The 12,987-nt window shown below is 49.5% G+C and overlaps 1 protein-coding gene across 1 annotated transcript in view; it reads left to right on the forward strand.

Moving 5' to 3' along the window:
* Positions 1–2,981, forward strand: part of LOC119394828 (uncharacterized) — a 148,407-nt gene extending 145,426 nt beyond the window's left edge. Inside the window, 2 exon segments of the mRNA XM_049415997.1 lie at positions 1,171–1,271; positions 2,724–2,981. Coding sequence (XP_049271954.1) covers positions 1,171–1,271; positions 2,724–2,756 — 134 coding nt within the window. The 3' untranslated portion in view covers positions 2,757–2,981.
* Positions 2,982–12,987: the final 10,006 nt, after the last annotated feature.

The following is a 12,987-nucleotide window of genomic DNA, read 5'->3' on the forward strand; positions in this document are numbered from 1 at the left end:
AAACTGCACATTTGGTACTTCGCTTCTCCGCAGAATGACGAGTAATGTCGTGGTGGGTGCTTCCCAACTTCCCAAAAATTATGATTTGTGGCGTAGTGGGTACGTTGCTAATGTACTTGTATTAGTAGCCACAAGAGAGTTTATAACGGGCTCTATAAATGCCGCTCTTCGAGCTTTCGCTGTGACTGTGCTGCGCTTTGCGCGCAGACCTGGCGTTTTTTTTCCGTCCGCTGACGTTGAACCGCATCTGTTTTGTGTTATCTGTGTGCTCTATTATATATGAACACTCCAGGCTCATTTTCGCCATCTTCGTCGGCGTCACCGTCATGTTCCGTATAAAGTACAAATCGATAACACTGCCCCGCGCACGTATTGTTTTTTTTTTATGCACGAGTGAAAGCTTACGAAGGCTGCAGAGGCGGGCTCAGCTCAAGCAGTGATGAAGCACGCCGGCTAGCTCTGTCCGACGAAGGAGCGTGAAATGGTGCCTGGGGAGGGGAGGAGGCTGCGTCGCTCGTGGAGAAACTGCGAACCTTGATCAAAAGATTATCTCGACCGACGTCAGTCGCTCCCTGGAGCGGTCGTATTCCCTTACGCCAGTGTGTAGTCGAGTAACGCGAGATAGGACCCATAAGAGTTAGCTGTTAGCTTAGTTCGCATAACATTACAATTTGTTGCTATCGCGCATTCATTGCTTCGCCCTTGCGGCGAAACTGTGTTGAGCTATTGTGTTGTCTTTTTGAAACTGTGTTGGCTTTTTGTGTTGAGCTATTGAGCGAAAAATCCAGCTGCACGGGGATGTCGGAGAGTGCTTATTTAAAAGAGGCTCGAGTGATGCCGCGGCTTCCTCACAAAATTCCGACCGGAACTGGCGTTAAAAATAAACGTAAACGACAAGTGAGTGGTCGCGTTTGAGCATGGCGCTGGAATGTGACAAAACGAATTATAAGTACCTCTTATTGGACGTTTATATAACGCGTCATATTTCCGGGAGGCGCGCAATTTTCACGTACTGTTGAGCGAGCGTTTCTAGAAACAGTCCATTTTTTTTCTTTATCGAAAACGTTTAATAAAGTAACTCTGCCTTCGATCGAGCTCTAATTCCAAAAGTGCGATGTGCCACTCACCTAAGAACGTGTGCACTAACATTCCGCGCGCGCGTTACTGCAGGCGGTAACGGACGTACGAAAGACTCCGACCTCTACGTTAAATGCGTCGCTAAACGAATGATGGACCGGGAGGAACAAGCACAACAATTGGATGACCTGAAGGTAAGCTGTCTTCCTATATTTTTCATGACTTTACCGACTGTTTCCAGTTTTTATCCAGTCAGCGACCGTCATATAAAACTTTTTATATGTTAGCCTAATGCCTTGTCTACTTCGATTAAAGATTAAAAATCGATCTTACCATAGAAAAAAAAAACAGTCACAGCCCAGCTCTCTGCACCTTATGGCAGAATGACCTTATTTTTTATTTTTCCCACTATTTATTTTTGCCCTTTCTCTCTACTTTTCTGCTACCAATACTCTAACCGTCTCTTACTTATTTCTATCGCTGACGTGTTCAGCTTTCCATTGTTGTCCTTAAAACGCAAGGCTTCATGTAGGCTCGTGCCCAAACATGCAGCTGGATGGATATGTCCACATTCAATCAGAACATGCTCCGTCGTTTCCTTATCTTCCCCACAGCATGTGCATTTTTCATCTTCTTTACTGAATCTCGCTTTACAACTACGCTTTCTAAGGCAACTCGACCTTGCTTCAAACAGTAAAGTGCTTCCCTTTGAATTATCACAAAATGCCTTCCTCCTTATTTCGTGTTTGCTCTTTCGGTAATTACTCAGAGCCGTTCGTTTTTTCCATCGCTGCTTTCCAATAATTCCTCTCTGCCTCTCTGACCTTTCGCTTAACGCTGTGTGTTGCCATATCGCTTACACTGCTAGCCGTATACTTGCTGGTGAGCCTCCTAGTTCTTTTTCTCCCCTGTGAGTCAACGCTCTTCCGATACAAATACCAAAACACCTTCTCTGCCCATCTACTCTCTTTCATATTCCTTAACCTCTCTTCGAACCTCATTTTGCTCTGAGCTTCCCTCACCTAACAACTTGTCCATACCATATCGCCTTTTACATCCTCATTTGTCGTCTTCCCCTGAGCGCCAAATGCGAGGGTTCCCACATTGCTTTGATTCACATCCAGTCCTGATTGCACCTCTGACCTCATGCACACCACTGAGTTCCCGAATGTAAGCCCCGGAACCATTACACCTTTCCACAGACCTCAAAGCAGGTCGTACCTATTGTATCCCCATAAAGCTCTGTGCTTCATTATTGCTGCATTCCTCTTTCCCTTTGCTGGCGAGGCTTTTTCCTGCACCTCCATGTATCTATCGCCCTCATTTACCCACACTCCGAGGTACTTGCGGCCTCTGAGCAGCTGCAGGCATCGTTTTGCTGCAGCCGGCGGAGCAGACCTTAACCACGCGCTTCTTTCTACGTGGCACTGAGATCCGCTCCGGCAGCGCGCGAAACACAATGTTAACCGCAGTGATACACGCGGGCACACGAACGCCGACAAGCGACTGCCACTACCAGACACTTAATTCAAGCATTAGGATCGCCCCCAGAATATTTTCTCCGTAGCATCGTCTTTCGACCAAAAATGCGTAGTTAAAATGTCATGGCTACGTGCGTGATCAGGGTGAATGTGCTCGCATTGCAGGTGATACCCCAGCAACAAGGCGACGTGGCATAAAGGCTGGCACCAGCGCAAGCAATCGACCGCAGGGCAGACTGAACGGCCGCTCCTGGGAAGTGCATATAATTCAATTTCCAGCACACACACGCCGATGCAACATCCAACGCGGGCTTCGTACAGCGGCTTGCATTCGCATCATACAAGTTCCGTGACCGACGGCATTACGCTCTTGTGAAAGTTCGACTACTCGAGGACAAAGCCAATTTGTACATATGAGCTATACAGACTATACCACGACATTGGTGCAAACAAGTTTTATGCTCAAGCACATCTTTTAATGCTTTGCCCCTTCAGGGACACCAACTCCTGCGGTGGAGCGAAGGCTGCAGGACTTGTGTCAGCGGTCAGCCAATCACAAAGGAGAACTGCCTACCAGTTTTTAAAAAAGGGGGGGGGGGGTGGGGAGAGCTCGCCTATAGTGCGCTGCTAATACTTTCCGTGACGCATCTGCTTAGTCAGGAACGTGCGAAAAGTGATCGGCGGTGATCACCCCTTCTTATTGTTGGAGGGTCTCTATAGCGCCAATGCGCGCGAAGTCTGCGAGTCTCCAGTTGTCTTCAGGTGGAGTTAGTCATAACAAAAGTTTTATGATTAACTCCGGCCGTGAAACCGGTGACTAACACCGGTTTTATGACCGGTGTTCAGCCATAAAAAAAAACCTTTGATCGGATACAAAATCTGCCAGTGGTGTCAAACGATGGGTAACGTGCACAGCGCAACGTGCTTTCAAGATGTAGGCAATCGCTTAGAAAGAAAGGAAGAGCTTAAATAAATAAATAAATAAATAAATAAATAAATAAATAAATAAATAAATAAATAAATAAATAAATAAATAAATAAATAAAACCTTGGAGTCGAACTTCCTTAAATGGAACTCTCGTAGTGCACGGAGCAGTAATTGGAGCCGCACGCGTTATTACGAACCTTTTCCGCAGAGCCAATTCACAATAATCTGCTTTGTTCATATCATTATGCAAAGTTATTCACCTACTTTACATTTTTTTTGTGGCGCGGCTCCTGGCGTCACTGCACTAGGAACATTACCTTATTTCATGGACATGACCACATACAGAACGCCACTGTCCCGCCACAATCTACCAAAAGAAAAATAAAGACAACGTGACAATCGAAGTCGAAGTTGCAAAACGCGTAAGCTTTACGGTTTGTCTGATGCTCCGGAAAACAGTTCGCACGTGAGAGGTCCGTGCGGTAAAGTGTGGGAGGGGGGAGGGGGGGTCGTATACAGGCGCACTAAAAGTTTTCCACGCTCTGTAAGTTTAGTCTTTGGGCTTTCTAAAATACACTGCAGTCCATGTTATTCGACAACTTTGCCCAAAAAGAAGCTGTCAAAATCTGTGACGTCACCACGAGCTGTAGCGGGAACTGCACGGAGGCGTCGCCACCTGTTTTTCGTTAAATATCTGGCAGATCACACGCACTGTGGGAATCTATGTAATTCGAAGCAGCCAGCAAGGAGCTCCACACATAGCTTTGCTTGACTTTGATGCAAATCAAGTCGTTCATGGCATGAGATGTTGTTCACTCTATATCGCGTGTTTGTCATGCATGCATGCATGTACAATCTGGTATATACCATGCTAATGAAACATATATCCTGGCATATACAATGCATGACCTGTCATTTATGTTCGTCACGTAGTACGAATGTCATGCCATACCAATTTTGGTATATATCCAGTTAACAAAACGGCCCGAAGTGCACCAAGATAGTGTCATGTAAATCATGCCGTACATGACATGCATGTCATGATTTGCATGTTAGCACCTGTCATTTATGTTAGTCATACATTACGTCACGCAATGCCACTTTTGGTGTATATCAAACTAGCGAAACGGCAGCGAGGGAATCATGAGCGTGGCAGGTAAGTCATGCCATACACGACATTAAAGTCATGATTTTCAAGTGTTCCCACCTGTCATATATGCTCGTCATACAGAAATGTCTCGTCATACCATTTTTTGTATATATCCATTAAATTAAACAGCCGCGAGCGCCCCGAGACCGTGTCAACCATGCTGTACATAATATACGTGCCATGATTTGCACGTTAAGACCTGTCACTTATGTTCGTCATACACTCTTGCCACGCCATACCAATTTTGGTCCGGTAAAAAAATCCTGGCGCCGCCCCTTTATATATCAACTTAACGAAACGGCAGCAAGAGCACTAAGACCGTGGCATGTAAATCGTGCCGTTCATGACATGCATGTCACGATTTTCATGTTATGGCCTGTCATTTATGCTCTTCATACAGTCATGTTATGCCATAGTAATTTTGGTATACATCCAATTAACGAAACGGCCAGGAGAGCACGAAGTCGTAGGCGGCTAGATATAGATAGATAGATAGATAGATAGATAGATAGATAGATAGATAGATAGATAGATAGATAGATAGATAGATAGATAGATAGATAGATAGATAGATAGATAGATAGATAGATAGATAGATAGATAGATAGATAGATAGATAGATAGATAGATAGACAGACAGACAGACAGACAGACAGACAGACAGACAGACAGACAGACAGACAGATAGATAGATAGATAGATAGATAGATAGATAGATAGATAGATAGATAGATAGATAGATAGATAGATAGATAGATAGATAGATAGATAGATAGATAGATAGATAGATAGATAGATAGATAGATAGATAGATAGATACGCTCAAAGTCGCAGAAGTTCGCTAAGAAATTATTCGCACTCTGGGGTTTTACGTGCCAAAGTTACGAGATATGATTGAAAGGCGCGCCGTAGTGGCGAACTCTACATTGATTTCGATCACGCAGGTTCCCTTAATGTGCATTCATTATGCGTATACATGGGTGTTTTCTTGCACTTCGCCCACATCGAGCGCGGTCATTGTGGTTGAGAGTCAAACCCGCGCCCTCGTGCTTAAGGGCATGCCATAACCGCCAAGCCACCATGGTGGTTGCCTCAAGAGAAACGGCGGTGAAATTACTTCGGTGAATTACACTCGAAGGATAAGAAAATTAACTGTATGAAGAAGGATTTCTTCCGTACAGACCACCAAACACCGCAGTCCAGGCTGTATTTCAAGCGTTACGGCGCTCTCTTCGTTACAACGAAGCGACCCGTACAACGCATTATAGTGAAAGTACAAAGCACTTCGTCATAAAGACGATGTATGTCTATTCTCAGTGGAAGAAAATATTTGAAGATTTCTGCTCGAGAAAGTCACTGTGAGCATTGTTTATAGTTGGAGCTTGAGTAATAAAAAGGAGGGGCTGCGCGGTAAACCAAAAAACATGGCTGATCCCTCCGTCATAGGAATCGGTATAACACGAAAGTGAAACGTGTCTTCACAGAAGTAGTGCTTATTGTGTAATGATATATGAGAGCTTGTACAATGTCTATTCGTGTTTGGCAGCTATAGCACCGTTTGACGGGAATGCACCCATGTTGACAGCATGTCTCTATCGCGACGACTAACGCCCATGATCATGATTAAACCGTTGTGGTAGCTGACGGTGTGAACATATTGTCACACTTATGACGAGAACCTTGTGTTGTTCTGCACGTTGGGCTGGTTAGGCCAAGAAGCGGCTCAGAGCGAACTTCTTTGTCCTCTTCTACCCGTTGGTGCTCACACAACCATGCGGCATTAGTCCCCCCTTTGAAAAGCATCGACTCGATGCTTGTAAAAGAAAAAGAATAACTACAACACGCGCAGACGCAGAGAACCAGATCCTGAGTACCAGTAACCGCAGGGAAAATAAGATGACGTACCGACCCTTGCGCCATGTGCAAACAGAAAAATGCAAAGAAAACAACCACAGGAGTCACACGGTAACAGAAGTAGCGCGAAAGCACAAGGGCTACTGTGTGTAGTACGGCTTGAGTCGTACGACGTGCACGGTTTCGGGCCGAAGTTGTCGACGTGAAGACACTGCGCCGTCCGGAAATACTTCATAGGTGAGGTCACTGACACGTCGGAGAACCTTGTATGGTCCGAAATAGCGGCTCAGAAGTTTTTCAGACAAGCCTGGTTGTCGGACAGGTTTCCACACCCACACTCGGTCGCCAGGGTGGTAGGCGACGTTTCGACGGCGAAGGTTGTAACGTCGTGCATCTGCGTCTTGTGGTGACTGATGTTTACGCGAGCCACTTGACGAGCTTCTTCGGCGTACTGGGTGTATTGCTCGGCGTCTGGAGCAAGTTCATCGCTGTTATCGCACGGAAGCATAGCATCGAGCATGGTTTGCACGTTGCGTCCGTAAACAAGGCGGAAAGGTGAAAATCGCGTTGTTTCCTGCGTCGCCGTATTATACGCAAACGTGATGTATGGCAAGATCTCGTCCCAGGTTTTGTGGTGTACGTCCACGTACATTGAGAGCATGTCTGCTATGGTCTTGTTAAGTCTTTCCGTCAGTCCATTTGTTTGTGGATGGTAAGCTGTTGTTTTTCGGTGACTTGTGCAGCTCAGTTTAAAAATGTCTTCCATCATTTGTGCCGTAAATGACGTCCCTCTGTCCGTAATCACACATGACGGCGCGCCATGCCGCAGGATGATGTGTTGCACGAAGAACTTCGCGACTTCAGACGCCGTGCCGCGGGGTAACGCCTTTGTCTCGGCATAACGGGTCAAGTAATCGGTCGCCACTATAATCCACTTGTTTCCGGTGGACGACAAACGGAAGGGTCCTAGAAGGTCCATTTGCACAAGGTCGAATGGAGTCCGCGGTGGTGCAATCGGGTGGAGAAGGTGCGACGCTGGCACTCGCGGCAGCCTTCCACGTAGCGGTGTACGCTAGCCGATAGTCGTGGCCAGTAGTACTGCTGGCGCACCCTGGCGAGAGTCCGCGAGTAGCCCAAGTGTCCTGACGTGGGCTCGTCGTGGCACGCAAGGAGGACGTCATCACGCATGTCGGCTGGGACAACGAGGAGAAAGGCTTTGTCGCTACCTCGCGCGTTCTTCTTGTAAAGGATGCCCCTTCTAAGACAAAATGATGACAGCCCGCGAGCAATGTGTCGAGGAACGTGGGAGTTTCGGCCTTCTAAGGAATCGATGACAGGGCGCAATTCTTGATCTGCTCGCTGTCTTGACATGAAGTCAGAATCACTGACTGCTCCGAGAAAAGCATCGGCCTCCTCTAAGTCCATATCGGGATGCCCCACAGGTGCTCGAGAAAGCGCGTCAGCATCTTCGTGTTTGCGCCCAGACCTGTACACAATCGTGATGTCGAACTCCTGCAAGCGCAAGCTCCATCGAGCGAGACGGTCAGACGGATCTCTGAGGTTGGCCAGCCAGCACAGCGAGTGGTGATCAGTCACCACTTTGAAGGGACGGCCGTAGAGGTAAGGTCGGAACTTTGCCGTCGCCCACACGACTGCGAGGCATTCCTTTTCTGAAGTAGAGTAGTTGGCCTCGGCTCGGGAAAGTGTACGACTGGCGTAAGCGATGACATACTCAGCGCCGCCTTGTCGTTGTACAAGGACGGCGCCAAGTCCGACGTTGCTGGCATCTGTGTGTACTTCAGTAGCAGCTTCCTCGTCAAAATGGGCTAGAACAGGTGCTGTTTGCATTCGCTGCCGTAACTCTGCGAAAGCTGCCTCTTGTTCTGTAGTCCAGGCAAAGGGTACATCATCTCGGGTGAGTCGCGTGAGCGGTTCGGCTATCTTCGAGAAGTTGGCAATGAACCGACGATAATACTCGCACAAGCCGAGGAAACGTCGCACTGCTCTCTTGTCTGACGGAACAGGGAAGGCGGCGACGGCTGCAGTTTTCTCTGGATCGGGCCGAACTCCATCCGCACTCACGACATGTCCCAGGAATTTCAGCTCTTCATACCCGAAATGGCACTTCTGAGGTTTTAGCGTGAGTTCAGCAGAACGAATGGCTTCCAGAACCATTCTTAGGCGCTTGAGATGTTCTTCGAAGCTCTCAGAGATGATGACCACATCGTCGAGGTATACAAGGCAGGTTTGCCACTTCAAGCCAGCGAGAACGGTATCCATCATCCGCTGGAAAGTGGCTGGAGCAGAACAGAGGCCGAAAGGAAGAACTCTGAATTCATAAAGCCCATCTGGAGTTACAAACGCTGTCTTTTCTCGGTCTCGCTCATCAACCTCTATCTGCCAATAGCCGCTCTTTAAATCGATCGATGAAAAATACTTGGCGTGTCGCAACCTGTCGAGAGAGTCGTCGATCCGTGGAAGAGGGTAAACGTCTTTCTTTGTGACGCTATTGAGTTTCCTGTAATCAATGCAGAATCGGAGCGTTCCGTCTTTCTTCTTAACTAAAACGACTGGCGAGGACCACGGGCTGCTGGACGGCTGAATAACACCATCGTCGAGCATCTCCTTTACCTGTGCCTGTATGGCTTCGCGTTCTTTAGCAGAAACACGGTAAGGTTGCTGTCTGATTGGGCGAACGTCATCGTCGGTAATAATTCGGTGCTTCGTGAGGGGCGCTTGACCGACTCGAGACGAAGAGGCGAAGCAAGATTGAAATTCCTTCAAAAGGTTGTGAAGTGCGGCCTTCCTCTCGTCCGAAAGCTTCGAATTGACGTCGATGTGGTTCAGAAACCTGTCACCATCATTCATTTCCTCGGACGCGAAGCACTCCGTGACGTCAGCTACAGGGTCTCCATAGGCCACGGTGGTGCCGCGGAAAAGATGCCGGTGCTCGAAGTTGAAATTCGTCAAAAGTACCTGTGACCGTCCGTCACGAACACGCACAAGACTTCGGGCTGCACACACATCTTGAAGCAGCAAGAGTGATAGGTTGCTCTCGGCGACCGCGTCACCGTCTCGGAGATCTTCACAAGTGACCTCTATAAAAGCAGTCGCTCGTGGTGGCAGCGTCACGCTTTCGTCAGCAACACGCAGCGCAGGTCTACAACAGCTATCGGCGTCTCGTTCTGTTGCGCGTTGCGTCGAGAAGGTTACCATTCGTTCGCGGAGATTTATAATCGCGCCGTTCTCGCGAAGGAAGTCCATGCCGAGGATGAGCTGACGAGAACAGTCGCGGAGGACGAGGCAGGTCACCACAAATGTTGACGCACGGATTTTCACTCTTGCGGTACAGCGACCCAATGGTGTAACAACATGTCCTCCAGCCAGGGGCGTAGCCAAGGGGGGGGGGGGTTGGGGGGGTTCAACCCCCTCCGAAATTTTTCAATTTTGCTTGCGTATATAGGCACGCACACATACAAACGCACGCACGAACATACATAAAGTATGGTTGAGCCCCCCTCCCCCCGAAAAAAATTTCTGGCTACGTCCCTGCCTCCAGCTGTGCGAATACGCGTTCCATTCCAAGGCGTCATAACTTTGTTAAGACTAGTGGCCAGTTTTCCGCTAATAAGTGAATAGTCCGCACCCGTATCCACCAATGCGCTGACCTGAAGACCGTCTATCGGCACAGGAATGTCGAGCGAGACTCGGTCACTGTGTTCAGATGTAGATTCCGGCGTTTCTCTGGCACTGCACTCAAACGGGTCCTCGGCGTTTCGCGCAAGCGTCGATGGGAGGTCTTCCGCACTTTGAGTCCCAGCGACCTCGCCCCCGAAGGTCGCTGCCTTCAGTTTTCCCGACGAGGGCTTGGGGAGCGTCCCCGTGCCATCGCCCCGAAACGTGGCCCAATGGCTGCGGGTCGCCGTGGAGATGGTGACCGTGATTGACGTCGTGCGAATGGTACACGTTGCTGGGCGAGGTATTCTTCAATTTCCCTTGGCCTCTGACCAACTTGGGGACGAGGCGAATTAATGGCGAAACCGCGCAGTCCCAGCTGTCGGTACGGGCATTCGCGGTAGATGTGACCGGCCTCACCGCAATGGTAGCAGAGAGGTCTTCTGTCCGACGTACGCCAGAGATCAGACTTCCGCGTTGGTGCACGGCGACCGTCGATGTCCAAACCAGCGTGTGCTGATTGAATCGCAACTGGCGGCATCATCTGAATCGGGACTGCGGGGCTAGCGACCGGCAAGGAAGAGACCGGCATGCGCAAGGCTTCGGCATACGTACGACTCCGAATATCAGTGGACACAGGAGCCGGTTCCACATTGGTAGGCATCGGTTGATAGTGCCGGTTGTGCAGCACCTGCTGGACCTCGTCCCGGATAACACTGGCGATGGAGCCTACCTCTGGTTGTCTCGGCCCGTACAGCTTCTGAATTTCTTCGCGAACGAGAGCGAACGATTTCGCGAATCCATTCAATGCTGTTGCTCCCAAGGGTGGCGCGAAATTCAAGAGACGATGCGGTATTCACTTCCCGGTCGAACAGGGCAGACCGCTGATGAAGTACTTTCTCCATCGTTGCGGCTTCAGTCAGAAACTCGGCTACGCTCTTTGGAGGACTCCGCACCAGACCAGCAAAAAGCTGCTCCTTCACACCTCGCATAAGATAGCGCAGCTTTTTTTCTTCTGGCATTGCAAGATCCGCTCGCTTGAAAAGCCGTGTCATGTCCTCCACGTACATCGTGACGGTCTCGTTTGGCATCTGAATGCGTGCTTGCAGTGCACGTTCAGCACGTTCGCGGCGGTCGGGGCTCCTGTAGGTCTCCAAGAGGCGATGCTGGAACTCGCGCCAGGATGTCAAGACATCATCTCTGTTCAAAAACCATGTTCGGGCGCCGTCCTTTAAGCAGGAATAGACGTTGCGGAGCTTTGCGGCGTCATCCCAGTAATTGATTGCTGCGACACGTTCAAACTCACTCAGCCAGTCATCCACATCTTCAAACAGCTCTCCGTGAAAGGGACTAGGCATCAGCGGATTCTGAACGGTGCAGTAGATCGGCGTAGAAGACGTAGGAACTTCCATGGCGGCTTGAGGTGAAGTCATAGTCACTGTGTCAGCAGGCTGTTCCGGTGCCTCCGGTGGTAAGCCTCGTTGGCGGCGGCTTGCTCTGTGAACTGGAGTGTTCACGGGCACAGGGCTTGTGTTCCGGCTACCGGGCGAGGTCTTGTGCATGGGGTGAGTCGTGAGTCGTCGTACCCAGCTCCTCCACCAATCTTGTCACACTTATGACGAGAACCTTGTGTTGTTCTGCACGTTGGGCTGGTTAGGCCAAGAAGATGATGATGATGATGATTTCCTTGATGCATGGCTCACACCCAGAAGCGGCTCAGAGCGAACTTCTTTGTCCTCTTCTACCCGTTGGTGCTCACACAACCATGCGGCAATATATTTGGACACAGCGAATCGTGAATCCCGCGTAAGGATGATATCAACAAGCTCATAATCAACACTGGTACCCAGTATGCACTTCTTCAAAGCGTCGTCAATTAAGGAGAGAAACGGCACGGTGTGCGCTTTCTAGTAATGGGAAGCCGACGCCTGTGCTCATGCATACATAACACACACTGCGCTTCAGCAACACGGGAGGTAGAGGCTCGTAGCCTGAGCCGCAAACGCGTGCGTCCCGCTGGCCTCTGTCTCGCAGGCGCTGCTCTCGCTCCACCAAGGCACGACATTCGCCCGTCGAAATCGTGTCCTTTCTGCAACGCATATTGCAGCAGTTTTGTTAGTCGATGCTCTCGAAATTGAAGCAGTCGGCGGCGGAGAAATCCCGTTGGTGCACGTGGAAGCTGCACTACTCCGATGAGCCGACGCACGCTAACACGAAGCCAAGGGCAAAGAACGTAACTGCGTCAAGTGTGCCTCGGCGACGCCAGCGCGGCCAGTCTACCTCTCTGGTCTCTGGTATCGAGACGCTTTAACCATGACCTCCGATATCACGTGCGATCTCGGAGTAAGCGCTAGTAAGTGTCGATCGTGAAGCATTACTTCTTTTCACCTCTCACAGACGGCGGCACCGCCCCGCTCCGCCCGCCGCGAAAGAGAATGTGTGAAAAATATAAGGCGCGTTCGCGCCGTGCCTAGCATCTCCCGAGTTGGCTTAGGGCGTCGGGCGCTTGCCGTCGCGGCCGCAACGTCGTGGGTTCGATTCCCAGCGGGGTATCTTTTTCTTGGTTTTTTTTCTTTCTCGCTCTTTGCCGTCCATTTTATCAACGTCATATCCGTGACGGATGTACTTGGTGGACCCCGGTATAAAACACTTTCGTGTTAAAATACTCAAGGTTTAACCTCTGAAAGCACGCATAGCTTACGGATAACGCCGCGCGTTCTTTGTGTGCAGTCCACATTGACTACGGGCGAAAAATGTTTTACCGCGCATCATGAAATTTATTAGCACGAAAACTGCTACTTAATTCGGGGCAGCCATATGGC

The sequence above is a fragment of the Rhipicephalus sanguineus genome, chromosome 5 (genome assembly GCF_013339695.2).
Source record: "Rhipicephalus sanguineus isolate Rsan-2018 chromosome 5, BIME_Rsan_1.4, whole genome shotgun sequence".
Taxonomy (NCBI): Eukaryota; Metazoa; Arthropoda; class Arachnida; order Ixodida; family Ixodidae; genus Rhipicephalus; species Rhipicephalus sanguineus.